Genomic DNA, 26,445 nt, shown 5'->3' on the forward strand with positions numbered 1-26,445 from the left:
TCCTGGGACAGTCTGGGTTAGGTCTCGGGGCCCACCTTAGACACGTAAAGCCTCTCTTCCTTCTTCCCGGGCCCGGCGTCTTCCAGAATAAAAAAAAAAAAAGAAGAACGACTTCCTCCGATTCGTGTCTCCGAAGCTGCGGAATCGTTAGTCATGGAGAGTTTCTCCGAGGCCGGAGTCGTGTAAGTCGGTCGACGGTTTCGGTAAAAGTGATCTTTCCACCGGAAGACGAAAACGGGATTTTTCCAAGTGTTCGAACTCGGAAGTGCGCGGATCTTCTCGTCGAGGGAACGACGCAATTTCACGGTGCGATCTTCTTATGTTCAAATGGGCGACGCGGCTTTACGGTGAGAAAGACGTGTTAACAGGACCGTGGAACGGAACGAACGAGCCGATAAGAAGGCAGAGGTACTGACTTCTGTGCGTGCTGGGGTTTGCGTCAGTCCTCCTAGCACCATTTGAAATCAGTACTACTCTTCTTAGCAATCTTCGAAGTCCGCGGGAGAAGATCCGGAGGACTGGAAGAACACTCTCTTCGAATGACGGTATTAAAAAACTTCTTCTTCTTCTCTATGCATCTCTTCATTCTTTCCTCCTTTCTCCTCTTCGCCTCGATACAGTATGCATGTATGTATAATAGTTACACAAGGTGAACACGTGTTACAAGTTTTGTGCAACGACCGGTTCGCAATTTATACGGTTTCGCGCTTATCCGTCGACGTCTCTCTCTCTCTCTCTCTCTCTCTCACTCGCGCACTCTTTCACTCTCGGGTTTATATGTACAACGTATTATATATATATACATATACATATTATATAAACAAGCGAATAATTAATCACGTACGTCGCTTCGTTATACTTCTCACTCCGTTCGCCGCGGCAATTTTTGTTCCTCCCATCCCGTCGTCGATTATCCATCTCGTTATCGTAATCTTTAGTCTGGTTGCAGCGGCGCGAAGGGATCGATCCGAGCGTATCTATAGAATTATTTAGCGAGGCAGTATGGAACATCGTATAATAAATAAAGTTGGCCCTCCCGGACAGCGATGATGGCATGATAAAAGAATACGCGTCTATGTACAGAGAATGTAATCTCGAGTACGTTTCATTCTTCGTCATGATTAAAGGACACTTCGGTACTCTTTCATTCCTGCTTCCTACCCGAGCCCAGGCGGCAATCATGATAATGATAATAATAATAATAATAATAATAATAACATAATAATAATAATAATAATAATAATAATAATAATAATAATAATAACGTTAATAGTAGAGAGTTCATCGGTTGCTTCCAACCATTTTCCACCCACGAATTAATTATCTCACATTAATTTCTAGATTAAGCGCGGAGGATTTCCCCGGTCGAGTTGCCCCGGCAGTTAGGACGAGTCATTGCTCCTGCCGGTCGCCTTCAGCCTCGTCCACGTCTCGCCCAGAGCTTTCGCGAAATGATCGTCCACTGAGGATATCAACAAACGTTTAAAGACCTGAATTTTAATTTTCAACATTGAAGGTTCTTAAGAGAATCTACCGCTGAGCCCGGCCTCCTTGTCGCTGGTGTTGGCGTTAAAGACGGCCGCGTACTCCTCGAGACCCAAGGATCGTTTGAAATGTTCGTCGATCGCGGGATCGCTCACCCCACCCACGGTCCTGATCCCGGTTCTCTGGCCACCGACCGCTGCCGACGGCGTCAGCGACGGAGTAGGCGTCACCGCCGTGTCTTCGATCGTCGTCCCTGGTAACATCAATCTTCTCGTCATTCGTCATAAAAGTACAACGCTGCGTTTTGTTAGTCTCGACGTGTCCATGCGAAAAGCGTGCAAGCGTGCGGATCCAGCGTTTCGGTTTTATAAAAAATGGTGAATATTGTTTGGCTCTTTTTTTTTTTTTGTTCAGGGTCGCGGGAAATTCTCCGTGCGTGTTCCTCTATTGAACGAGGCAAGCATCTGCGCGACGTGCATCACGCTGCATTGTCACAGCACACACCCCAAGCGTCGGGACAATGGCACACATGTGCCCCCCGCGAGGCCAAGAAGAACGGGCAGCCCCGCAGACACTCTAACGAACCCGTGCGGATGTGCTTACCGGGTTGCGGCGTGGTCGGAACGATCACGCTGGGCCTGGTGTGATGGTGGTGATGCACCCGCGTCGCCGTCATGTCCAGTGCCTCGCTCTGAATCGGGTCCCTCCTACGCTCCTTCCGCCACGCGCTGCTCGGCTTCCGGTGCAGATTCGACGCTTTCGGTCTCTCCTCTGTTCAATTAAATAACCATTTCCCAAATCTCATTCGTTTACAAGAAGATCTTAAATATCGTTGCGTTTTTAATTCGCCCAGGCAGTCGCGGAACGAGCGTCGAATTCTTGAGTGTAATTAAAGCAGAGGTCCTACCGATTTATCGTACATAGACACCCTAAGGCCCACCCCTAATTCTCGTCTCGCATGATTGACGAACCCGGAGAAGAAACGCTAGGTCCGGGTTTCGAATCCTTTGAACCACCACGTTCGTAGGCTAATAAAGACTGAAGAGAGGATCTATCCTTGAGCTTGTTGTCTCAATTTATTTATAAAACATCACGGGTCAAGTATTTCCGTCCCCGCGGATGTCTATCATCGGAAATCGATTGAGCAACCCTTGCGAACGATCGAGAGAACGAACAGGCATCGAGAAATGAAAGAGGGAGGGACGAGTCCGGTTCCCAGGACGAGGCAGGAAGTGCCTAATAGCCGTGAGAGGATCGCCAGGAAGACCAAACTGGTTTAAAACCGAAGGATGAGCCAACGGCCAAAGATGAATGGACCGAACGCGTGCGTTGTTCCGTTCAATTAACTCCCTGGCTCCTGACGTACTTTCCTCGGATTTCACTGATTTATAGTTAGCCAGGGCAGAGTAGTAGAAACAGAGTACAGATTCGATCGGGAATCATCGATTCAATGGTGTTAAGAAATAATTCTACGGAATGGCCAAGTGAATCACCTAAGTACACCTGATTCTCACTTTGAACATCGAAGAACCTGCTGATAACAGAAATAATTCCTGATACCGCGACGGACGAACTTCTGAAACCTTCGCTGGTCGAACCAGAACGTACCTCCAAGCTTGTACACTGGCCGAAAGTTGTCTGTGGTGAGCCACGGCTGCCAGAGGCACCTCCTCCTCGTCGATACCTCCATGTTCTCCAAAATCGTTGGAAATCATGAACCGATATCAGGAAAAATGACACGGGACTATTGTCTCTCGTTTGCAGAAGTTCAAGGACAACGGTGCACCGACCACCGACTGGTTCCCATGAAATATCGTACACAGAAAGATGCACTCGCACTCGAGATCAAAGTTCCGAGCTATGGAACGTCATTTCCACGGGAGGATCTTCCGCTCGCCGAAGAAAGCGGCTTCCATGATGTCCTGGTGGCCTCGAGGAGCTCGAAGAAAGCGGCGCGACGCGGTCTATCGAGCACTTGGACTGGACTTTGGCGCCGGGATCATCGGCGTTCGATCTAAACTCGGGGATCGCCAGCGTCGTCGTTGAAATTGGAACGGTTTCGTGGACACGGGAACCGCTTTCGGACGCTGGACACCGAGGTTTCTCGAAGGCTAGACAGAGTCAGACGATATCTACGTGGATTCGTGAATGCCCCTCTTACACGACTGTCTTAAGATTCATTCATTCATCCGCCTCGTCCCGTCGTCTACCCCCTCCAACTCGAGGAGAACTCGCCTTTTACACATGCACACGCGTGGATCCAGCGGTGGCTACGTGTTCACGCAGAGCTCGATGCACCCGAAACGTTCTTACAACTGCATCATCGTTTCGTCGAAAATAAAACATCTAGAAAATCGAATATGAATAAGAATTTTGTCTCACGTCTGGGGAACATCATTGGCCATTCATTACAGATTTTTTCCTATGAATCCATTAAATTCGCAGACTGATTCGTCGTAAAGTCCTGATCAATGCCTCTATTTTTTTAATTGCTCTGAGGACCAGCTCGAGGCTGTCGCTACTGAAAGGAATCGGTGAAGAAACGAGCAGCACTTCTGCTCGCTCTCCTCTTTCCTTCCTCTTCCTCTTTCCCTTTTTTTCCCGTGGCGCAGGTACGCGATCGATGGATGCACATGTGCGTCCGCCGCACGTGCACTACGCGTCACGTTCGCGAGAAAAATTCGCTCGATAAAGATCGTTCCACAAAATATTCGATACCCGGCGTTCCAAGAATTTTGACACACCGTGAAACAATTTCCGAGTATCGTCGATTAAAATTTATGGCATTTCTGGCGAGAGTCGAACTTCGAAGAACAGGAGTGGTGTTTGCGGTACGATTCTAAGTAGGCTCAAGGATTTTAAGTACTCAAACAGAGATTCCAGAAAATCCTCGTCGTTACTGTTTTTAGAGAACAAGGCCTGGTCGCCAGTCTGATTCACTCGGAGGCTAAAAAATGTAGCGAAGGTTAACGACCTTGAAACGTATCGATCTCGGGTGTACTATTGTCAGCTGCGTGATTCCTAAGCAAGATCAAGGTGGTTATCCTCGAGAAATCGTGAGGCATCGGGCTGGAATGCGAGGCATTTTAATAGCAACGCGACCAGGTAATCGCGCATGGTTATCAGACGTCCGCTAACCAGCGAGTCGCGGCTTCGTGGGTGTGAATTCGTCGGATGCTTCGGCACGTTTCGAACCGAGGTCCCTTCGAACGGTGCCTCCCATCGATAATCCGTATTAACTTGGTCGTCGACGACTGGAACGGGTCGAAGAACAGAGTATCCATCAGCGCCGGTTTAAACTACAATTTGACATTACGATCAGGTTGATAACTATCGCTCGCCGAGCCGGTGAACGTATTTTTGGCCGGAGAAACTCACAGAACGCGCCATCGGCCGCGTGCACGCGCAACTGCGCTCGGTATTCGGAACAGGTTCGAGCCACGAGCATTCCATCACAGCAACAAACCACACAGTCGCGGAGCGGCTACTATAGCGAACGAGAGCTCGCTCGTTACGCTACGCCGTCCGATACCAGCTCGATGATTTATGAAAATCATCGCGTCGTCATGCTCCCGATTGCCCTCGAAAGTGGAACCCTCTCTCTAATGCGTCACACTTTACTGCCGCATTTTTCCTCACCATTTACATCCATCGTTCGAGTCAATTCTCTTATAAGTAAAAATACGCCGAGACGATTTTCATCGACCGTTTTCCCGATCTCTAAAAAAATGTTTCAATGCCGACGTAGCAGCAGCGAGAAAATGGAAAGTTTACGAGAAGAGAGTTTATCTGTCTTATCGATTCTTCGTGAGTCGATTCCCGATAAGGGACTGCGACTTCCTGTACGACGGAACGCCGACAGACCTTCCGCAAATAAGGAGGAGCTCGGGCCGCATTCCTCGTGAATGAACCTACCGAAATAAGGCGAGATCGTGACAGAACGATTCAACCAGTCCGGCGTCAAGAGACTATTGTTTACGGTCGATTACACGCGCGTCGCGTTGCGAAAATGACACACTTCGCCGTGAGAAGCGTTTCGAGGAATACAAAAGGGTATCTTTCTAAATAAGAGTACGTGTCCAGAATGGAGCGACGCGGGTTTAATTGAAATTAATGCCGGGGCTCACTTGCCAGCGAGAGTAGCCCGCGAACGCGGCGAAACTAAAATAAACGGCGCACAATGTTATCTAATTCGACGCGAAATTGGCATTTCGCAGGAATGCGAGGAGAGCTCCTCGCCGGCTCTTATATAAATCCCTCGGATTCCATCGATCGGCTCGTCAAACCCCCCCCCCCGCCGATTAATCCTCTTTACCGGTGAACAGTCCCTTCCATTGAATTCCCTGAGACGTCGAAAGAACCCACACGTCCTGCACGAGAATCAGGATGACCTTAGATCTCAATTGGAGAGCGGGTGCTACGAAACGGACGCGAGACCGTGCCGACAATTGGATCGGATCGCGCTAACTGGAGTACCTCTGGCAAAACATCGTGCATGAAAACAAAATATGTAACGCGACCGCGGCGTAATCTTTGAACCGCGCGTAAACGGTACGCTATCTGAAAACTGTTTTCAACCAACTCCGCCGTAGTTTCGCGTGGTCGTCGTGCCTTGGCTACCAGCGACGGTGACAAAGAATGCGAGTCGGCGAGTAAGTCACGAGGCAAACTGACCTTGCACCATGGTGGCCGCCCTGGAGAGGACATCCAAGGCGCTTTCGACTGCGGACATCTCCTCTTCCCGTCTCTATCCTTCCTAATCCTCGATTCCGCCGATGTACTCTTTGAGGTAAACAACGAACTTCACTCTCGAAGACGCGTAGCACGCACCTCCAGGTGTTCGAAATCGCCCGCGAATCGGTTCCCCCGTGAATCCTTCAGCTCTGCGGACAAAAGTCGGGAGCTAACTGTTTGGGGGCCTTCCTCGCGGCCGATGCCAGGCGCAAATAAAGTAAAACGGGGATTAAAAAACGTGACATTGTCTGTGGAATGCGGACCCCTCACCAGAGGCCCGCACCGCGTCCCCCGTCCTCGCCACGCCGCCGCCGCCGCCGCCGCTTCGCGAGCGAGTCCCCACGCGTACCCAGCTTGATCCCACTCCACCCACCGTTAACGCCAGCGGCGGCCTCGAGCTCCTCTCAATCCAATTTCAACGATTACCCATTCGTATCATCGGACATGGAAAGGAAGTCCCTCGGGGATATAGGTCGATTTTTATGTAATCGACTCGTACGGCGATTCAAACGATTTGCATGCGAGGCGACGCGTTCGTCTCTAGCGCGAGCCACTCGGAGCAGCCACGGTTCGTCGGAATCTCGTGTAAGGATTTTAGTGATACTCGAGGCCGTCGCTGACCGTAATGTTCCTCTTCTTGCACCCGTATCGCGCCCCCTGCTCTCTTTCCAAACTTCCACGCAACCGGCGTCGCAATTTCATTCCTAACGACATAAACAATGACTCCTAAACAGTCCGAGAATCATCCCACGGATTTCCGCTTATCCCGTTCGAAAGAAAATCGAAATTGTTCCCCGTCTCCCGTAAATTGTACCGGCGAACTCGTGACACGATCGATATATAAGAAAATTCTTTGACTCTAATTGAAATAGAACGTAACGATCTCGTAATTTGGATCGAATTCCTCTACCCCCACTTCTCTCGTACTCTCCCGAGGTTTTCCTCGGCTCTCCCCGATAAAATTCGATTCCCCGATTGTTTCACGATGATCCCACTCCCGGTTTTGAAACCCTCCACGATCTAATCGCCGGAGTAATTTTATTCGACGCGATTCGTCGACGAAACCCCGAACGGAGTTCCAGCAACGGGGACGATTATAAAATTTCGCGACGGTAACGATGAAAGGAACGAAGATTTTTAGTGGAATCGGTAACGATTAGGAATTCTCACCGACGAAACGGAGGAAGGAGGCCCCTTCCTTCGGCGTGCGGCCGGGAGAGCCCAGGAATCGATAGAGGAATGCGGCGTAGCGTGAAGACAAAAAAAAGGAAGGAACGAGCCACGCATTCCTCAAGGTAAATCGAAGTTAAGGTGGTGGTTCTTTTTATGCTTTACTCACGATTGATCTCGCGATGACAGGCCGGCGAATGCTGTATCAAACGTCCGGCGGGACGTCCGCTGGCACGTCGGACCGAACCGCGACACGTATTTTCATTGAAAACGACGGAAAATCTAATGGTATGCGGGGCCGGACGCACACGGGCTCCGTTTGACACACGAGAGCCAGCCTCGACTTCCCCACGTCCCCACTACTTAAACATTACGATGGAATGCCCGGCATCTCGAGCGTCGCGGCGCCTTCTATCGACAAAATCGCCAACCTCGGCACGCGCGCGGATCAAACCTCGTCCGGATACGATTTTTACTTTTTTACCGCAAAATCAAATCCCATTTCTCAGAAACGCCGCTCCGACTCCCACAACAATTAATTACAAACATCTCGTGTACTCTCGGCGCGGGAATATTAGAAATAGGGATTTCAGATTCGAATCGAATCTGTAAAGGAACGAGAATCGTCTTTTAATTACGTCTCTTCGATGAATGAGAAAAGAGGGATGATAGTAGTTACCCAGGAATTTTCAGGAGTTCGAATATTTATTTCAACCAAGCGTGTTTCAACGACTCCATATAAAATCTCCATACGAAAGTTAAATCACGATGCCAAGAGGTACTCCGACGCAACGATTAAAAAAAAGTATGATCGATGCATTCGACGATGCTTCCATTCAGTTTTCAATTCGTTTCGCGTAAAATTGTTAGACCGCGGTGCGAGAAACGTGTCCGTCCGAGAGAAAAATGTGCACGTTCAAGGTATCACATTTTCCTGATCGTCCTCGTCGTCGTCGCTCATACCGTCCAACGCGTAGCAAAGCTGCGATTAGAAATACGATGAAAAATTGGCACGACTCTACGTCGACACAGAGATTCGGTTGATGTACCTCGTCTAAATCTGGCCTTTTAAGCAACTCCTCCAAACCCGACAACTTTTCCAAGTAATTCGGGGTGTTGCACGCGTCCAAAACGAAGTCCAAACCCCGACTTTTGTACTCGCTGATCACAGCTACGGAACAGGCCGTGCAAGACGTGAACCTATGCGTGATCGTCAATTGCGTATCGTAATTCCACAGGGATCCCCTTATCGTGTGCGGCACGCATCCCAGAAGGCCTACCAATTCCGTATCGTTCGGACCGACGTTGTCTCTACTGTTACCCACTATCGCTTCCGCCTCGACTCTGTTCCAACAAAACAATTCATTTTCCACGAATCATTCCCCAGTTCAATTTGCCTGACTTTGTTTTTTACCCTTTCGGGTGTTGCAACAATGCTATCAGCAACTCCACCGCGAGTCCTGCGGCGATCTGCGATAATCCCGGCCTGCTCACTGTACATTGCTGATCCAAAGTTCTATCGGTCTGCGACTGTAAGATAAAATCTGATATGCTACGCCTGTCGGGACAATCTGTTTTCTCTTCGCTTACGTTTCCGGGCTGCGTCACGTCGTTGCAAAAGTAGCAACCTAAGTCCCTGCCGCAGGGATTCCTGGATTCCAAGTCCGGGGAAATCGCGGCGGTGACGTCCCGAGTGCCGTGTCTCTGCACGGTGTACGAATCGAATCCCAAAGCCGCGTTGATCGCGATTTTATTCTTAGCAGCGCACAGGACCGTAGGCAGCCATCTGGCCTCGCGAGAATCCAGCAACAAGAACACTACGTCGCTCTTCTCTACCAGCTCCTCTAATTTTTCTAACGCCTGCTTCGTAGACTCCATCAGGCTCTCGCTCACCACGTGCCCGGGCATCGGAACGTGTAAAACTACACCTTCCGCGTTCTGTGCCATTAGTACGATTAATGTGACGAAGCTTCTTTCGATTCTTTGATACTCACGATGCTCGGTCGAATGTTTATTAAAGCGTCTCTCGCGGCATAAGCTTTGTGCTTGTGTTTCACGGCGTCCTGGTGACTGTACAAACTCTGTCGCACAGTGTTGCTGTGCGACACGTTCGCACTGTCGACGAACGTGACGTTGTTCACGCCCCAGCCTAAGAGAACCCTTGCCACCGAACAACCCAGGGTTCCAGCCCCTAACAGAAGACACCTGAGATTGCTGATCTTGTCTAGATCTAAATCGGGCACCAGGCGCCACTTCATCAACTTCAGATTCAGGTTTATGGCTCTGTCCGACAATCTAACGAAACGATATGCGTTTAATTACATTGTATCTACTCGGTGGTCGAGTTTTTTTTATCTTTTAATTACTTGGTCGGATCCATCGTATCGGAGAGGTCTGCTATGGTTGGACCTAATTTATCATTCGCGTTGTTCTCCCAGCCGACCAGCGGACCGCAGAACAGAGACTCCCTCACGTCCTTTCCATGCCCGTATTCTTTGGTCTTCAGTTTGAACACGAGACTCCTCTGCGCTTTGTTCCCTCGTACCGCGACGAGTTTAATCGTTCTCGAGAAGAAATACGTGGGACAGTGCCAGCACAATAAGCACAGGAGATTTCGTAGAGGCCATCCGGGCTTGGAACCCGTGCAGGGGTCGTAAAAAGCGAAATAAATTTCATTGTACTCCTACAAAAATAGTCAAGTTCGATATTGGTGTTAATTTCAAGTCCATTTCTTTAATACCTCTAATCGCTTCTCGCTACTATTGATTTCCACACCTACTGCCAGTTCGACAATGCTCAGTTTACCATCCTTGGATAATAAAACTGTGAAGTAATTCTTTGTCTTGCTGTGCAATTGTAAAAACGTTTTGGAAAATTGTTCCACGTGTTCCTCCGTGAATTCCTCGTCGATCGACCTCGGTGGTTCTTGATCGTACATTTCTGGCAAACGAAAAGGTGTGGGATGCGCGACCCAGTAATAGAATTTATACTTCTTCAGGTCTGAATAAGCTAATACTATGAACAGGGACAGCCTCCATGGGCTTTTCAATATAGTCCCATCTTGTATTTCGGTGAGAACGTTCCTTCCCATGCGTTCAATGAACTTATCAGGATTGGTTTGCTTGAACGCTTCCATGGTGTTCGTGTTGATCATGTGTCCAAAGCAGACAACAGACGAGTTGTTGTTCAGCGTCTCCGAGTCTCTAAAATTAATTTAAATAAAGTCAACTCTGACCGACGGATTCATTTCCATTGCAAACACGGACTTACTCATTGAACGAAGTGAAATCCAACACCAAAGGATTGGTGTTGTCTTCGTTTAACGATTGCAGACTGTAACTTCCCCATAGATTGATCACCGTCTTCTCGTCTAGCTTAAATTTGTCTATCTTCAACTCGGCGAACTTCGCCCAGAACGTGCAATCTGTGGTCGTCCTCAGTTTCGTGAATTTCACAAAGTTCGACATCGTCTCGGTCCTCCTGTGGACAGTCCGATGGCTTCTCATTCGGAATGTGTGTCAACGTGACGACAACAATAACAACGGAAACGTTCGTCGAGTAAGTGTGCGTGTCGGAAATTTCAAAGCACGACCACGGCCGGTCTGCTTATCAGAAATCCACGCAGACCACTCTACGATCGCTGATAATTATCGAACCGGCAGCAACAGACAGGCGAGATTCATCGAATCGCCCAAGAGACAGACACGGACCGTGCCATGAGTCTCCGGTCACCAAATGCGTTTGCGAAATTTTGCACACGCATGCGCTCGTATCAATGAATCGCTCTTTCAAAAATCAGCTGTACACGACGATCGTTTTACAGCATAAAAATTAAGATCGTCGTACTCGATTCCATTTCTTCAGCATCTTGAATTTTATGAGAATCGATGTCCATCATAGATCTTCGAGATACAATTTCCAGCGTTGGACTTTATCTTCCGTCAGGACTTGAAGAACGATAATTCATCTCGTATAAATAGTCTCGGCTTGGGAAGGAACGGATTCGGTCTAGTTTGCGTCCAGATAATTTCATCGTTGGTACAGCACTGTGGCTGACGTCACAAAGGCAGTATGGCCGGACAGCATCGGCTGTCTGCATTGTAACGTTGGATTAACGCTTTCCGGGGGTTCGACGGGACACGTTAAACTAAACTATGTCGGATTACTTCAAGTCCGCCCTGGGGTATCTAAACGGAGCCGTGAACACGAACGAGTACGTCGGGCAAATATTGGAAATCAACAATGTGAAATTACGCGTGACTAGGCTACTCGCCGAGGGTGAGTCTGTCAACCCTCCCTCTGTCTCGTCAGACGATTTCGTTTCCGAACAAATCAATCCCCATGATCGTTCCTCTGTCGTCTGATAAAAATTATCGTCCGATGCGCACTCGTTTTTGGTTACACTTGACACACAGTGGCTGACAATGTGCCAACACTATGTGTTCCTCTCTCCTTTTGACATGTGTCAAACTTGTTTTGACATTCGGCTCGCTCGTCACGCCAGCGAGCAGATTTTTCAATCCGTAACGCAGCCCCGTGGAATGTCGATCAGTTATATTAGAACATAATTATATACTACGATAAGCGTGTTATGTATCGTTCGTCTCTCTTACTAATGTCTGTTGTATTTAAAAAATAAATGATTTAGTTTAACAAACAGCTGACTAATTTCTTTCTTTATCAAATCGTTTGTTCATTCAGTATTATTAACATCTAAGAATAGACTAGTAAAAACTTGAGGATCTCGTCAAACGATTTTCCATCATGTACAAATTAACATTTCCCACGTTTCCCTTTTTCCTAATCGTGTTACACGGTTCAATCAATGTTTAAACAATTGTATCAACAGGTGGTTGGGCTCTGGTGTTCGCAGTGGAAGATATAAATACAGGGAAAGAATATGCACTCAAGGTAACTGATAGAATAAATTCTTAAACAGATTCTCTTAACAGAACTCACGATTAGTGCGACGTTCCAAAACGAATATAATTTTCAGAGACTCATAGCAGTAGACGAAGAAGCGAATCGAAGTATCGTACAAGAAATAGAGGTGCTGAAGAGATTATCGGGTCATCCGAACGTGATTCAGTATCTGTACGCCCAGCGCGTAGAACGCGAGGATCGTAAGGGATACGAATATTTGTTAGTAACGGAACTATGCCCAGGAGGGACAGTGGCAGACATACTTCGATGCCTATCGCCGAACTCTCTGACCCTCGCCCAGATCTGTAAGATAGCCTACCAGGCTACGAGAGCTGTGCACCACATGCACAACCAGCAGCCAGAGCCACTGGTACACAGAGACATAAAGTTAGAGAATTTCCTAATCGGGAGCGACGGTCTGATCAAGCTCTGCGACTTTGGTAGCGCTTCCAACCAGCAGATCTTGCCAAACCCGTCGTGGAACGCCCAGAAACGCGCGAACCTCGAGGACCAGATGGCCAAGTACACGACGCCCATGTACAGAGCGCCGGAAATGATGGACACGTGGAACAACGAGCCGATCGGTCCTCCGGTCGACTGCTGGGCGCTCGGCTGCATAATTTACACTCTGGTCACCCTCAGGCATCCGTTTCCCGAAGGTACGCAAGTGTACGACGAAGGTTCATCGACGATTCGACCAAACGGTCGTATTAATCTCTGTGTGAATTATCGCAGGCAACAAGCTCGCTATAGTGAACGGCAAGTACCCCCCGCTTCCAGCTAATCCACGTCTATCCTGCCTACACGATATAGTGAAAGGGTGCTTGGAGATTTCTCCGGTGCGAAGACTGACCACGTCGGCGATCTTGGAACGCCTCGCGGCGATAGCCGAGTCGAACGACTTTGATCTCAGAGAACCCCCGAAAGTGGAAGTACCAGCGAAAGCCCCACCGCCTCCCAGACCGGCACCACCGCCGCCGACCAACGCTCCGGCACCTCCTCCGAGGCCGACGCCACCTCCGGTGACCGCTCCTCCACCTAGACCCGTACCCGCTGCGCAAACGGCCGTAGCCAAAGTCCCGGTCGCTCAGACCACGGGACTGTTCAGTTCTCTAAAAGGAGGCGCCGGTAGCTTCCTGAGGAACATCAAGGACACCTCGAGCAAGATGATGCACTCGATGCAGCAGAGCATGGCCAGGACAGAATTAGACATCAGTTACTTAACGTCCCGCATATTAGTCATGCCTTATCCCGCGGATGGAATCGAGTCGGCGTACAGAGCGAACCACGTGGAGGACGTCAGGGCGTTTCTCCAGGCCCGGCACCCTCCGCCGGCTCGTATACAATTATATAACTTGTCCCGTGGACGACCGAACGTTACCAGGCTTCCCGGTAGACATATCGATTGTTCGTTCGCCTATGCTTGTTCGGATTCCAACGCCCCGCTGTTGTCCGCGTTGTATCAGATATGCCAGGACATCTATCGATACCTCAACGCCGATTTCAATCACATCGTAGTATTATATTGCACCGTGAGTACTTTTCAAAATGATTTAAACGTCGTGCGCTGAATGAAGTTCTATAGCCGATCGTATTTTCTTATCAGGACGGATTTAGAGCCAGTGCAACGGTCGCGTGCACTCTTCTGATCTACGCCAGGGCTTTCACTACCCCCGAGGAAGCTATGGCGATGTTCACCACGAGGCGACAGCCTCCCAAGCTACAACCCTCGGAATTTCGCAGTATTAATTACATGAGCTTACTCAGCACCGGCGTGCAGCCGCACACGAAGCCTCTGGCACTCCGCTCGTTAGTAATCGAACCCGTTCCCCTGTTCACCAGGGCGAAAGACGGCTGCAGACCTTACGTAGATATTTACAGCAACGGTGCTTTAGTTTTCTCCACCAAGCTGCCGGAGTACGAGGACATGAGACTGTTCGGGATGATGGTGGGCAAGCTCGCGATAGTGTTAGGCAACGCTACCGTCAGGGGCGATGTGACTTTAGTGATATATCATGCTAGACAGCAACTGGGTCGCGTGATAGGGATCAAGATCGCATCCGTACACTTCCACACGGGGTACATACCCCTCACAGACTCTGCTTTAACGTTTAAGAAAAAGGATCTTGACGACGCGCCCGAAGTCGGTAGTAACTGTACTGTCACGTTGAACATTATGGTAGCGAAGGAAATTCCGAAGATGGCCAGAGTTCCAGCTCCGTGGGAGGCCGAGGTCAACACGAAACTGGAACCAGACCCGCTGTTTGGATCCACTTTAGAAATGGAAGAGACTCTGGACAGTTTCAGAACAGCCAAACCTCAAGAGGTGAAATATACAGTTGAATTTGTGTTCAAATAATCATCGGTTTCTTTTTAATTATTAATGTTTCACAGGCTCTGAAGGAAGTGACTGCCCCGATAGAAGAACCTCCGGAGAACGTGGACGCGCAGCAAACGGAGACGCCTGAACAGTCTCAGGACGAGGAGGTGCAAGAACAAATCACCGAGGAGATTAAATTTCAAGAGGCAGACTTGCTGAACTTGGGAATGCCAGAAGCCAGTACTGTAGACGATACTACTCCGCAGGCTGCTAACCCGGGATTAGATATATTTTCTAGCTCTAGTCAGAAGGAAAGCGATCTCTTAGGCGGCTTCGGTGTCTTCGTACAGCAAGAGAAGAACACCGTGCCGACCATAAACGATCCTGCCCAAAACGATTTATTATTTGGACACGATCAGCCTACCGCTAAGAATGACAACCCTAACAATAATCTAAACGATTTCCTGTTTACTCAAGGCCAGTCGGCGAATAAACAGAATTTAGACGATTTGTTCGACCCGTTCGGTGGTACCGGGAACAATCTCTTGGGAGGAATGCAAGGCTCTAAATCGAACAACGTCAAGCCTCCCGAGGAGAGTTTCCCACGGAACTCGAGCGTACCGAACTTCGCAGCGAACACTCAGAACAAGGATCCGTTCGCGAACCTCACCAGCTCTCTGGGAGCTGGTCTGAACACCAGTTGGAACGGAACGCCCAAGAACTCTAATACTCCACAGTCGTCCAGCCCGGCCCCGGCCAGTACGCCGATTCACTCGAGTCCTCATACGCACAGAAACACCACCAACGAGGCGAACACCGCTGAACCAGGAACTACGAAAAAAGGCGACGCGTTCGAAGATCTCCTAGGAAGTCAAGGATACAATTTCTTCAGTTCGAGGAAAGCGGAGAAAGACAGTCCAAAGACAATAAATCAAATGAGGAAAGTCGAGGCTGCGAAGACCATGGATCCAGACAGGATGAAGATCGCTGAATGGACCGAGGGCAAGAAGGGTAATTTACGGGCATTGCTATGTTCCATGCATACTGTCCTATGGCCAGAAGCTGACCGGTGGCAGAGGGTCGAGATGCATCAGTTGGTCTCTGCTGCAGACGTGAAGAAGGCCTACAGGAAGGCTTGCCTCGCCGTGCATCCGGATAAGGTATTCGTTCTAAACAGGATACTAAATCAATTTTAATCGTGAACTCATGTAAGTCTTTACTAATACGAATCTGTGATTTTAATCGAAATTTTCGTTTGGTTCCTCAGCAAGCTGGAACGGCTAACGAGAATATAGCGAAACTGATCTTCATGGAACTGAACAACGCCTGGAGCACGTTCGAGAACGACGCGTCGCAACAAAATTTATTTAGTTAATTATTCCGATTTGACTGTTATACACTCGTTTACGTCTAAGGTAGTTCCTAGGAAAGAGAGAACCGAGAATATTATTAATTAACTAATTAACTATTATTAATATAAGATGACTCTCTCCGTGTTACATTCCAGCTAATGGTATCTTAGCTGTAGAAAAAAAAAAGAATTGTAGCAAAAGGCGAAAGCTGCATTTTGAATGGCTACCCGTGTACATGCAACAACTCTCTTTGTCGTATGAAAGAAAGCCTTGTAAGATTACTTAAAACCGTATTAAGTGTAACTGCGGCAAAACGTATATATGTATATAAGGCAAAAAAACTGTAAATTAAGGAGGATTCCAAATATATAAAGATATTTTCCGGCCAGACGGTTTTCTCTCACGCCCTCCCCCAATCGTTATTTTTATACAAATAAAGTTCAGCTCGTATTTCAAACAATGGTCTCTACTATTTTCTTTCCTTGTCCTTACAAGGGATCGACAAAAAAAAACTCAGACGGTGCGTCAATCTTCCTCCCCGAAATTCCGAGTTGTGAAAGAATCGATTATCGAAAGAGCTGACGTTTTTTCGAATACCCGAAATCTCGTGTGACGACTTATCGGACACCCCGTACGTGTGTATCACGTATCTGCGCCAAGGGGTGAAATTTAAAGGGAGGGGCTGCTCTCGAAAATGGCTGTTATACACGGGGTGGTAGGACGTCGAGAAGAGGGCAAGTAACACGGTTCATCCCTGTCTTCCACTTTGACCAATTGACATTATTTTCCGACAATTGATACAGTTACCTAATCGATAGCTATTATGTGGCGGCTGAGAAGCAGCCTCCGTGCTCATCTTCGCCCACCCCCGAGCCGACATATGATTCGGAACAGATACACCGTCTCGGATTCTTACGCGTCGTACGTCGGCGGGCCTCGCCTCTGAATTCCGGTCGCGGTTTCTTAACGAGTGAAAGAATCGCGGGTATCGTTCGCCAGTGAGACTCGTCAGTGCGTGCGAACGAGATTCGTTTAAAGGGGGGTATAATCCTCTGTGGGAACGTGGTCGTTTTTTATGTCAAGATGAGAACGATCGTGGCACCGATCACGCGAGAGTGCTGGAAACGAGTGCCTGCGTCTGGAATATCCAGCAACGTAAGCCCGAAACATTTAAGTATAAACAGCACCGTATCAATAACGATTCCGTTCTAATCGCGGTGATTACAGATTGGATGATGTAAGCAAGAAGAGCGAAGAATAACCCAAGTACAGGAAAGATGTTCGCTCGGAGAGTGCTGCTCCTCCTTCTCCTAGGAATATCCTTCTGTCTCTGCTCGGCGGATCTCGACAGATCCGTGAGGGCCGTCAAGGGGCGGTTTCGGACGTACGCCGCGTGGCGTGTGGTAATGTGTCTGGCGCAGCCACAAGCTTCGCTGAGGACGGACGTTCAGAAGGCATGGGAGAAGGCCAGGCTGGAATCCTCCCACGCGGACATGAACGTGTCCTTCATCGAGGCGCCACCCAAGACGGATTCGCTCGCCTACCCCCTGTCGTTGTTGAACAAATTTTGTAACGAGATCAAAGGCGGACGTACGATGCTGAGCCTGATAATCGGAGGAGGATCCGCGGCTAGGTTTCTGGTCACCGCTGCAACTGCGCTCAACGTTCCAACCCTTTGGTTGCCGTTCACTCACGAAGACTTTTTACGACAGGTTTCTCAGAATTAATTCGATACGAAATACCGAATCATCGCTAGTCGTATTTACTATATTTAATATTGTAGGGAAACTTAGGGCAATACGAGAGTCGCATCGGTTCCAGTACGAGAGAAGTCGGAGCAGCCGCAGCGGCCCTCATGCAGAGAGCAAACTGGCACGCGTTCACTCTACTCATCGACACTACTTTACTTCCCTTGACTCATCTCTTACACGCGAATCAAACGACCCTCACGCCTAGGACCATCATACACTTGCCGACCAACGACAAGACTCTTCGACTACGGATAAAAAGAGTCGCCGAGGAGGGTGGAAGCGGGGGAGTGATAGTGATGGGCTGCGATCTGAACAACGCTAGGAAAATATTAGCCGTGGCCGGGAAGTACGAGATGCTCGCGGGACGATTCCTTTGGCTGTGGCTGGACTTAAAAGCGGAGCTCAGACCGAACGAACCGAACATAATCAGTTCTCATATATTGCACGGGTCCAGGTCGTCCATAGCGACCAACGAAAATCCGTCGTCGCCCGTGGAGAGCATCAACAGGAATATAAATCTCATCGCCGAGAATCAATTGTCCGTGAGTTCCCTACCGAGCTTGGCCGACGACGTTCGTAGATTGCAGGAGTACAGGTGGCAAAACGAGATGTCCGTAAGTAGCAAGCAGGAAGAGAAGGGTTTCAATTTCGACGACGACGAGGACGACGAGATCAGGATAATGGACAAAGAATTGAATTCGAAAGATTTCATGCCGGTCGGGATGCTGGCACTGAGGCCGTCCGGCATCAAATTAATGGGCAGCGACACTATATTGTCTAGAATGATCAGGGAGACTTCGCAGGCGTTGGACGAGACGTTCATCGAGGTGAAACCGAGGATCAGTCGGTTGGGAGAGACTCAGATGGATATTTTCGTGCCGGAATGCTTTCCAAGGAACACGGCCAAGTTCTTGGTAAATAAAATGAGGCACAACGTTTCCAAGACTTTGACCCAAAAGCTCAGAAGTTCTATGAGTCAACTTTCGAGGGACAAGGCCAAGTTTCATTTGTTGAACTTGCAAGCTATACGATTCCCTGGCAACAAGACTCAACTCAGGTACGCTCGTCGATCGATTCAGAAATATTATAACAATTGTTTCAAATTGATTATTTCTACAGATGGACGAAAGTGGGCACCGTGAAAGGCGGGAAGGAAGTGCACCTGGACACGATAATTTGGCCAGGCGGCGGGATCATGCCTGCTTATCTCGAGCAAGGAGGCGAGAAGATCGGAATGCCTATGTATCGCATAGTAACTGCCCTTGCATCGCCGTTCACCATGATAACCAACATACAAGAAGGCATCTGTCTAAGAGGAGTCTTCTGTCGGCAAGGGACCACTCTGATGTGCTGTTACGGTCTGACCATGGACCTGATGTCGATAGTGTCCCGCGAATTGGGATTCCGATTCGATTTGTATTTAGTGAACGACGGCCTCTTCGGGAAACGAAATGGTACGTTATTCGATTCACTGCCTGTACCCATTTTCCAACGAATCACCGGTCGTAGGTACGAGTGGTACGTGGAACGGGATAATGGGAGAGCTGGTCTCGGGCCGAGCGCAGCTCGCCTTCGCGCCTCTCAGCGTCTCGGCGAACCGAGCAAAGGTCGTCGACTTCACCACGCCGTATTTCTTCAGCGGAGTCAGCTTCCTCACAGCGGTCAAAGTGAAATCCGAGATATCCCTCTTCCCGTTCTTATCACCGTTCAGTACAGAACTATGGATCGCGGTATTCACGTCGCTGAATTTTACCGCGATCGCGGTAGCTCTTTACGAATGGTTCAGCCCGTTCGGGTTGAACCCGTGGGGCAGACAACGAAGCAAAAACTTTTCAATCTCCTCCGCTCTATGGGTGATGTGGGGCCTCCTGTGCGGACACTTGGTAGCCTTCAAGGCGCCCAAGTCCTGGCCTAACAAGTTTCTCATCAACATTTGGGGAGGGTTCTCAGTGATCTTCGTCGCCTCGTACACGGCCAACATCGCTGCTCTCATCGCTGGCGATTTCTTCAACCCAGTCGTGAGCAACTATCACGACAAAAGCGTAAGTCCTTCAGAACACCGACCATATACGTTATCCTCCGTTATGATTAAAAATCTTCTTGCAGTTATTGCTGCAGAAAGTCGGCGCGCCAAGAGCCTCGGCTGCTGAATACTACGTACAAAGAGCTAGTCTTCATCTGTCGTCCCACATGGCCAGATATTCTCTGTCGAACGTCGACGAGGGTGTCGAGAGATTGAGAAACGGTAGCTTAGACATACTCATAGCAGATACGCCTATTTTGGATTACTACCGCGCCATCGACAACGGCTGCAGATTGCAAAAGATCGGAGACACCATAAACGAAGACACTTATGCCATCGCCCTGACCAAGGGCCACCCTCTCAAAGAAAGTATATCGAAAATTATCGCCAATTATTCCAGCACTGGGTTGTTAGACATCCTACAGGAGAAATGGTAAGTCATATTCAGATTATATATTACTTTGCGTTATTAATTAGGAAACAGTGAGTCTGAAGGAACGACGATTTTCAAGGTACGGCGGTCTTCCATGTATTCGAGGTAGGAACACGGGTTTGGAACACGAACAGCGGAGACAACCCAGACCTTTAGGCGTGGTGTCGGTAGCGGGTGTGTTCTGCCTGCTGGGACTGGGAGTCGTGCTCGGGGCGATCATCCTCGCAGGAGAACACTTGTTCTACAAATACACCCTACCGAAACTGAGACACAAGCCGGACGACTCGATCTGGCGAAGTCGCAACGTGATGTTCTTCTCGCAGAAACTGTACAGGTTCATCAACTGTGTAGAACTGGTGTCGCCGCATCACGCGGCCAAGGAACTGGTCCACACCGTGAGACAAGGGCAGATCGCGTCGCTGTTTCAAAAGAGCGTCAAGCGAGTAAGTGACTTTCGACTTCCCGCGATCTATCCTGTAATCCTGCATTTATCTACAAGGCAGCCATGTTCTAGAAGGAACACGAACAGCGCCGAAGGCGCAAGAGCAAGGCGCAGTTCTTCGAGATGATCCAGGAGATACGAAGGTAAATCAAGCGAGATTCTATTCAAGGCATGGTAATTTCAATTATGAATTCCATTGCGCAGAGCTCAGCAAGAAGAAAAAATAGACAGTATGCAACAGCCCGAGGAACGAGTGTCTACTTTTAAAAAGGAAGAGAAAACAGTGAAAGGGAGGGAACGAAGTAGGAGCAAGAGTCCGTTGATGCCTCCGAGTCCGAAGCGAGAAAAAAGCCGAAGCTCTACTAATCTATCCAGCTCGAGACTGGGCCTGTCTCCCATCAGTTTAGACGCACCGATGAAGCCCAGAGAGTTCACTCTGAGCAGCACGAACCTCCGTGCGAGGAGTCCGCTTGAAACAGTGGGTCGAAGATTGAGCCACGGCGACGGTGGATCACCGCCTCCGCGGCTGGGCTCGAACTTCGGAGGCAGTGCGACGCTGCGACCACTGGCTCCGACGAAGAGCGACTCCACGGGAACCGCGACGCCCACGGCAAAGGGAGAATCGAGCGGCGGAGGTGCACCCACGCCGAGATACGCGAGGAGCCCAGCGAAACGGGGACAATCGTTCCCAGTGTTCGCCACCCTGAGGCCTCCGCATTCATCCAGTCACCAGGTTTCGAAGAGCTCCTTGCTGTCACCGAACAACGAGCTGACCACCGCCATAGGTCGCAAACTGTCTCGCGAGTGGGGCTCTGGGACCATAGACATCACCCGGTCGACGGAAACCGTGGCCAGGGGATCGACTTACACCCTGAACCAGGAGATGACTCTGTCCCTGGAGCGACCACCGCACGAGAAGATTCAGGAAGACCCGTTGCCTATCAAGAAGCCTATCAGAAGAGCCAGGAGCCACGAGAACAGGGACACCGGCAAGCTGATGGCCGATCTACCGTCGCCGAGGCTTGCCGCGCAACAGCCTGTCGTCGGAGGCAGATCGGTAAGCGAGAGAACTAAGAAGCAATTGGAGTCAGAGTTGAAAGCGATTTTAAGTGCCAGAGCTCATCATCGGGACCTCCATCCCCCTTGATAGGCGACCGACGAGATTTAAAACAATTTCAACAAAGAGAGTTCTTGCAAAAGTGAGCAGAGTATTAAAGAGGATCGTTGCCTCTGAGGGGCTTTGATTGATTTAAGCAATATCAGATTTATAGGTCAATTTGTAGAGGAAAACATCCGTGAAATCGTAACGCAAAAAAAAATATATATATATATATAAAGAAAAAAATATATATATATACATACATATATGTATATATATAAAGTGTCTCTGGGTAACGAAAAGGGAAGAGATTCTTCTCACGAGGAAAAAGCGAAGTCTCTTTGTCTGTTCATGTTGTTAATATTGATAGAAGTACGTTGAAATGGCAAAAAAAAACTGCTAGGAAACTTTAGTAGAGATCGTCTTAACGAGTAGCGAAACTTAAACGAGTATAAAATATTTTCTTGTTGGCATATTTTAATCTCTACAGCGAGCGCGGGCTTCGGCGAGTCTCCGACATACGCGATCGTTGAACCATCCGTACACCGCCGTGTTTCTCGACCCTCGCGGTATCTCTACCCTCCTCCGGATTCGTCCCTGTCGCATTAACGAGCGAGGAAACGGTGGTACACGGTGTTTCGTTGAATCCCATACTGCCATATACCTTTTAATAATAGCGGGAGACTCGCCCGGACGGCTCACGGCGTAGAAACGACCAGTAAAAAAAAAAAAAGAACGCATAATCGGAAATCTTGGAAAATTGTCTCGGAGCCTGGTGAAACTTGAAATCGGACGGGTCACTTTTTTACCGATTTGCTGGCACTCCGTCAAGTCTAAATAACGACGAAGATAGTACGTACGTACGTACATACATACGAACATGCATACATACATGAATACATACAAGCATTAATCATGAAACTACTTGTAATCTCATTCACCTGTAGAGGAAAAACGATTGCTGTGCAGCCTATTATAGGTGAAGAGATATTAATTCAGGAATTGCACAACGCATAGAATCATCGGAATTGAACATGCACATAAAACTCTTATCGATGTTCTTTTCCTTTCAATCTTTTTTCCGATCAGATCTATCATCCCTTCGATTCGATCCTAACTATCAACACTTTAGAACGTTAGAATGAATGTGTGGGACTAAAAATTAATCGAAAAGAATAAAAAGAAAAAAAAAAGAAGAATAATTGATGAGCGAGGCCTTAGGAGTAGTCGATCCGCCCAAATTCTTTATCGATGATATAGCGTGTAATCGTATTACCGAGCAATTCGCTATACAATTATAAATTGTAAAGACATAGAGGATAGCGATTTAGTTTGATAATTCTCTTCGTTAGGCAAATTGTACGCGCACGAAATTTCCTGAAAGTCGAACGAAGTAGAGACCATCCGCCGATCTCTCTCTCTCTCTCTCTCTCTCTCTCTCCTCTCCCTGTATCTGGCTGATTAATTCATTTCGCTGCATGATAACTGATCTATCCCTGACTTATGAAAGTGTCTTTTGACTGTCGCTAACTAAACTATTTTCAACTGAATCAAGGCAGCTTGGAAAGATCAAGCGAATGAAAGAGCGACTGGCTTGCTCGAGGCAATTCAGGAAAAACTAAATCAAAATACAAATCGCATAGGGGGCCAGTTGAGCGTCGCCCGAGCCTAACTGAATCAAAGATAGACTTATTAAATGAATTAATAGCCGTAACATCGTTTGCCAAGTGGGTTCCGCCGGTAATTTGGTTCAGTAGTGATCGCACCGCTGGTTCTCATTTTATTCAGTAAACCAAACGAGAGAAATAATCGTTCTTCTGAAAGTCCTTGTACATACGTGTCTTCTACTCTAGATACCTGAAGAGACATTATTGCACTGAATTAAAGGTCGAGCCCCCTACTTCATTGTGCGCCAACAAGACCCTGTACGGTTCGAGCATTGCTTGGAAAGATCAGAGCAAAACTGACGGGGACAGAAATTCGGCATCGGCCTATTATCCAAAATACATGTATCTTCTGTTGTTCAATTGAATTAATGCGCGAACTTGCCAATTTTCTTTCTATTGCTCTCTTCTTTCCATTCAGAAAATTGTTATTCATCGGTGAAGCTGGCAAAACGTTTGAAAATTATAACTTTAAATCGATGATCAGAGATTTTCGTTGTTAGAGATTTAAACTAGAATCACAGAGGAGAAATTATTAAATAGTGGCAGTCTTATGATATAAGAATGGTCCTACGCAATCCTCGTTTAACTCGTTAGAGAATAATTGGCGGTGAACGAAATAATCGATTAATTCTGAAATATTCTACATAGAAAACAATTGTATGCGACTTTTTTGCAAGAAATAGCATTACCTACAACTTCTACTTGAAGCATTTTTCGAAATTCCGAGAAAAAAAAATTTTCGATTTTTCCGAGATTTTTCCAAGGGGTACCCCTTCAGATTTTGCGAAATTTTCGTTTTTTGCTAATAACTCCCAAACCGTTTGATTTACGGAAAAATTGCATCAGACCTTTCTTGTAGAGGACGACGAGATCTACAATTTCCGTATAAAAGTTTCTTGCTAGCGCCAATAGTTAACGAGTAATTTGCAAAAAACTGTTTTTTCGTTTTTCGTCAATAACTCGTAAACTATTGATGCTAGCGAAAAGTTTTTGTACGGAATTTGTAGATCTCGGCGTCCTCTACAAGAAAGGTCCTATGCAATTTTCCCGTATCTCTAAGGGTTTAGAAGTTATTGAGGAAAAACGAAATTTTTTTCCAAAAGTTCGCTGTTTCGACGGTGGATCGGTCGGATTTTGTCAGCACCCATAAAATGCCAATTAATGATACTTAACTCGTTAAATACTTAAGTTAGAAGAAAAATGCATAGAATCTTTCTTGTAGAGGACGTCAGTGCCTACAATTTCGTATAAAAATTTTTTCGCTATCGTCAATAATTAATTAATAAATAAAATTGCAAAAATTGTTTCTCCATCCAAGTGAGAAACATTTCAAACAAAATTTATAGCTCCATTTGCCAGATGCAATTTTCTTCTAACTTCACCGAAAAAAAAACGATTACACGGTGACTGCCACTGTTTAATACTCATCTCCTCGGTCCTAGAATCTAAAATATTCTTAACGCGTTAGCTTTAAAACATTGATTCCACACCCGATGGCAATAAGATTATTCTACACTACGGAACACTGCCATAATTTCAACTATTGATTTCGAGATCCTGCCAGATAATGTTATTCAATCTCGCGACAAGACGCGTGACGCATTCACTTCAGGACTCTCTCGAGGACGCTAAATGAATATCGGTCGTTCGGATATATTTCTAAAATAACGAAACGCAACACCAAAGTCAAAGTATGTAATCGACTCCGCGTATAGAAAAGTGTCTCGGTCTAAAGAGCAAAGTTCCTAACGCTCGTGAGAATTATTTTTTTCATAATCACTATCGAGGAACTTTGCGAAGACCCGATATACATTCGGAACTGCTCTTTTCAACTCATCGACGAACTAAATATTATACCAAGTATCTTTCGTTGGTAGATCGTAGTAACACGTATAATTATGTTGCATTTAAGTTGCACGGGATCGCGGATTCGAACGCAACTTGAATGAAACCAATTTACAATTGTAAGATCATAAAAAGAAAAAAAAAAGAAAAAAAGTCGTAGAGAATTACACGGAGTAGTCGTAACGAATCACGAAGAATTCTGTTATCGCGGTGACTTGTTGGCGTACGGTATTGGGTTAGGTTCCTTGTAACCTACCTCGTCTCTCTTGTTACGCCTACTATTATACTGTTATTGTTGAGAACTCCATATTAATAAGAAATAAATATATTGTCTCAAAATAAACGTTTGCTCGTTTCATTAAAACTGGCCGAAAAAAAAAAACTGATCTACTCGTACGATTTCCCACGAGTTGTCAACGATTGCTGCTGCTGCTGTTATCAATTACCGAAAACTCGAATGAACCAGATGACCGATAGTTAAACGAGCAAAGCCTGGAATCACCGGACGCGTTGGTTCAAAGGTGCGCTACGCGATTACAAAGGTAGAAATCGACGTGGACGTGCTCGATCATCAAAGCAAGCGAAATAATTGCAAGTCACTCGCGTCATCTACGATCACGAGTGCTGTTTCACGGTCGAACTTTCGCTTTGGCTGTGTTCGTACGCTCGGTTCGCCTAACCATACACAAACGAGGTGGCAACGTCTGTCTGTTACTCTCGCGATTACGGTAACATGTAAATATAGTCGTGTACCACGGTTCGTCTTGGCCGAAAATTTTCTCACACAGACGACGACCGTGCAGCGTTACAGACATGTGTGGAATGCAGATTTTTCATTCAGAAGCCGATCGGAAGTAACAGCGGAGAACGCGAGACGACGTCGTTATCAGTCTTTTCACTAACGCATCAAGACCAACGACTGAGATTCTTAATAACGAGTGTTCAGATGATACTCGCCGCTGGGAGTTGTCCATGCATCAGGATCCTGTGCTCCAGGAGCACGTGCGTTTAACACGAGAACCGTTTTGTTTGACGTGTGTCTCCAGTTTATCTTGGTCGTATCCNTTTTTATACAAGACTTCCTAGGAAAATTTTTATAAAACTATTCGAACTCCTGTACATTTGTAATATATATATATATATAGTTTAAATAATTTTAAGTGTATATGTATGTAGATGTGAAATATCCACAACTGATTCC

At 47.5% G+C, this 26,445-nt stretch overlaps 4 protein-coding genes across 7 annotated transcripts; 2 read left to right on the plus strand and 2 right to left on the minus strand.

Annotated features, from left to right (window-relative positions):
* Positions 1-596: 596 nt before the first annotated feature.
* LOC108624954 (transcription cofactor vestigial-like protein 4) lies at positions 597-7,761 on the minus strand. 3 transcript variants are annotated; one of them, XM_018024585.2, is made up of 5 exons: positions 7,559-7,761; positions 6,160-6,368; positions 2,089-2,256; positions 1,535-1,738; positions 597-1,462 (listed from the first exon to the last, which is right to left on the minus strand). In XM_018024585.2, exons 2-5 carry the CDS (start codon positions 6,215-6,217, stop codon positions 1,383-1,385), a joined length of 510 nt encoding a protein of 169 aa, XP_017880074.1. In that variant the 5' UTR covers positions 6,218-6,368; positions 7,559-7,761; the 3' UTR covers positions 597-1,382. The 3 variants fall into 3 exon arrangements, with proteins under 3 accessions (XP_017880074.1, XP_026669303.1, XP_026669304.1); XM_026813502.1 differs by lacking the exons at positions 6,160-6,368; positions 7,559-7,761 and adding exons at positions 4,624-4,784; positions 4,864-5,392; XM_026813503.1 differs by lacking the exons at positions 6,160-6,368; positions 7,559-7,761 and adding an exon at positions 3,094-4,617.
* Positions 7,762-8,075: 314 nt separating this feature from the next.
* Atg7 (Autophagy-related 7) lies at positions 8,076-11,400 on the minus strand. The gene is made up of 8 exons (XM_018024596.2): positions 10,660-11,400; positions 10,130-10,592; positions 9,756-10,072; positions 9,384-9,684; positions 8,980-9,327; positions 8,804-8,919; positions 8,439-8,733; positions 8,076-8,371 (listed from the first exon to the last, which is right to left on the minus strand). Exons 1-8 carry the CDS (start codon positions 10,893-10,895, stop codon positions 8,306-8,308), a joined length of 2,142 nt encoding a protein of 713 aa, XP_017880085.1. The 5' UTR covers positions 10,896-11,400; the 3' UTR covers positions 8,076-8,305.
* A 40-nt stretch (positions 11,401-11,440) lies between these two features.
* On the plus strand, positions 11,441-16,370 carry LOC108624959 (cyclin-G-associated kinase). Its single transcript, XM_018024595.2, has 7 exons — positions 11,441-11,667; positions 12,239-12,300; positions 12,386-12,971; positions 13,048-13,844; positions 13,919-14,638; positions 14,707-15,792; positions 15,900-16,370. Exons 1-7 carry the CDS (start codon positions 11,544-11,546, stop codon positions 16,005-16,007), a joined length of 3,483 nt encoding a protein of 1,160 aa, XP_017880084.1. The 5' UTR covers positions 11,441-11,543; the 3' UTR covers positions 16,008-16,370.
* A 99-nt stretch (positions 16,371-16,469) lies between these two features.
* Positions 16,470-22,925, plus strand: LOC108624962 (uncharacterized). 2 transcript variants are annotated; one of them, XM_018024601.2, is made up of 9 exons: positions 16,470-17,139; positions 17,212-17,696; positions 17,768-18,792; positions 18,855-19,189; positions 19,245-19,777; positions 19,842-20,191; positions 20,271-20,634; positions 20,706-20,776; positions 20,838-22,925. In XM_018024601.2, the coding sequence occupies exons 2-9, from the start codon at positions 17,262-17,264 to the stop codon at positions 21,778-21,780; spliced, it is 4,056 nt and encodes a 1,351-aa protein (XP_017880090.1). In that variant the 5' UTR covers positions 16,470-17,139; positions 17,212-17,261; the 3' UTR covers positions 21,781-22,925. The 2 variants fall into 2 exon arrangements, with proteins under 2 accessions (XP_017880090.1, XP_017880091.1); XM_018024602.2 differs by having other exon boundaries at positions 20,709-20,776.
* Positions 22,926-26,445: the final 3,520 nt, after the last annotated feature.

Source organism: Ceratina calcarata, unplaced genomic scaffold (genome assembly GCF_001652005.2).
Source record: "Ceratina calcarata isolate Rehan_Ccalc_2016 unplaced genomic scaffold, ASM165200v1 scaffold336.2, whole genome shotgun sequence".
NCBI classification, from domain to species: Eukaryota; Metazoa; Arthropoda; class Insecta; order Hymenoptera; family Apidae; genus Ceratina; species Ceratina calcarata.

Excerpts from the sequence above, each read along its gene's own strand:
- Atg7 (XM_018024596.2), bottom strand. The coding sequence starts at position 10,895 with ATGAGAAGCCATCGGACTGTCCACAGGAGGACCGAGACGATGTCGAAC. Across the intron at positions 10,593-10,659 it reads GATTTCACTTCGTTCAATGA|AGACTCGGAGACGCTGAACA; the intron begins GTAAGTCCGTGT and ends AATTAATTTTAG. Across the intron at positions 10,073-10,129 it reads GTAGCGAGAAGCGATTAGAG|GAGTACAATGAAATTTATTT; the intron begins GTATTAAAGAAA and ends CTATTTTTGTAG.
- LOC108624954 (XM_026813502.1), bottom strand. The coding sequence starts at position 4,708 with ATGGGAGGCACCGTTCGAAGGGACCTCGGTTCGAAACGTGCCGAAGCA. Across the intron at positions 2,257-4,623 it reads CACGAAGCCGCGACTCGCTG|AGGAGAGACCGAAAGCGTCG; the intron begins GTTAGCGGACGT and ends TTAATTGAACAG. Across the intron at positions 1,739-2,088 it reads TCCGACCACGCCGCAACCCG|GGACGACGATCGAAGACACG; the intron begins GTAAGCACATCC and ends TGATGTTACCAG.
- LOC108624959 (XM_018024595.2), top strand. The coding sequence starts at position 11,544 with ATGTCGGATTACTTCAAGTCCGCCCTGGGGTATCTAAACGGAGCCGTG. Across the intron at positions 11,668-12,238 it reads GACTAGGCTACTCGCCGAGG|GTGGTTGGGCTCTGGTGTTC; the intron begins GTGAGTCTGTCA and ends TTGTATCAACAG. Across the intron at positions 12,301-12,385 it reads GGAAAGAATATGCACTCAAG|AGACTCATAGCAGTAGACGA; the intron begins GTAACTGATAGA and ends TATAATTTTCAG.
- LOC108624962 (XM_018024601.2), top strand. The coding sequence starts at position 17,262 with ATGTTCGCTCGGAGAGTGCTGCTCCTCCTTCTCCTAGGAATATCCTTC. Across the intron at positions 17,697-17,767 it reads ACGAAGACTTTTTACGACAG|GGAAACTTAGGGCAATACGA; the intron begins GTTTCTCAGAAT and ends TTAATATTGTAG. Across the intron at positions 20,635-20,705 it reads TTCAAAAGAGCGTCAAGCGA|AAGGAACACGAACAGCGCCG; the intron begins GTAAGTGACTTT and ends GCCATGTTCTAG.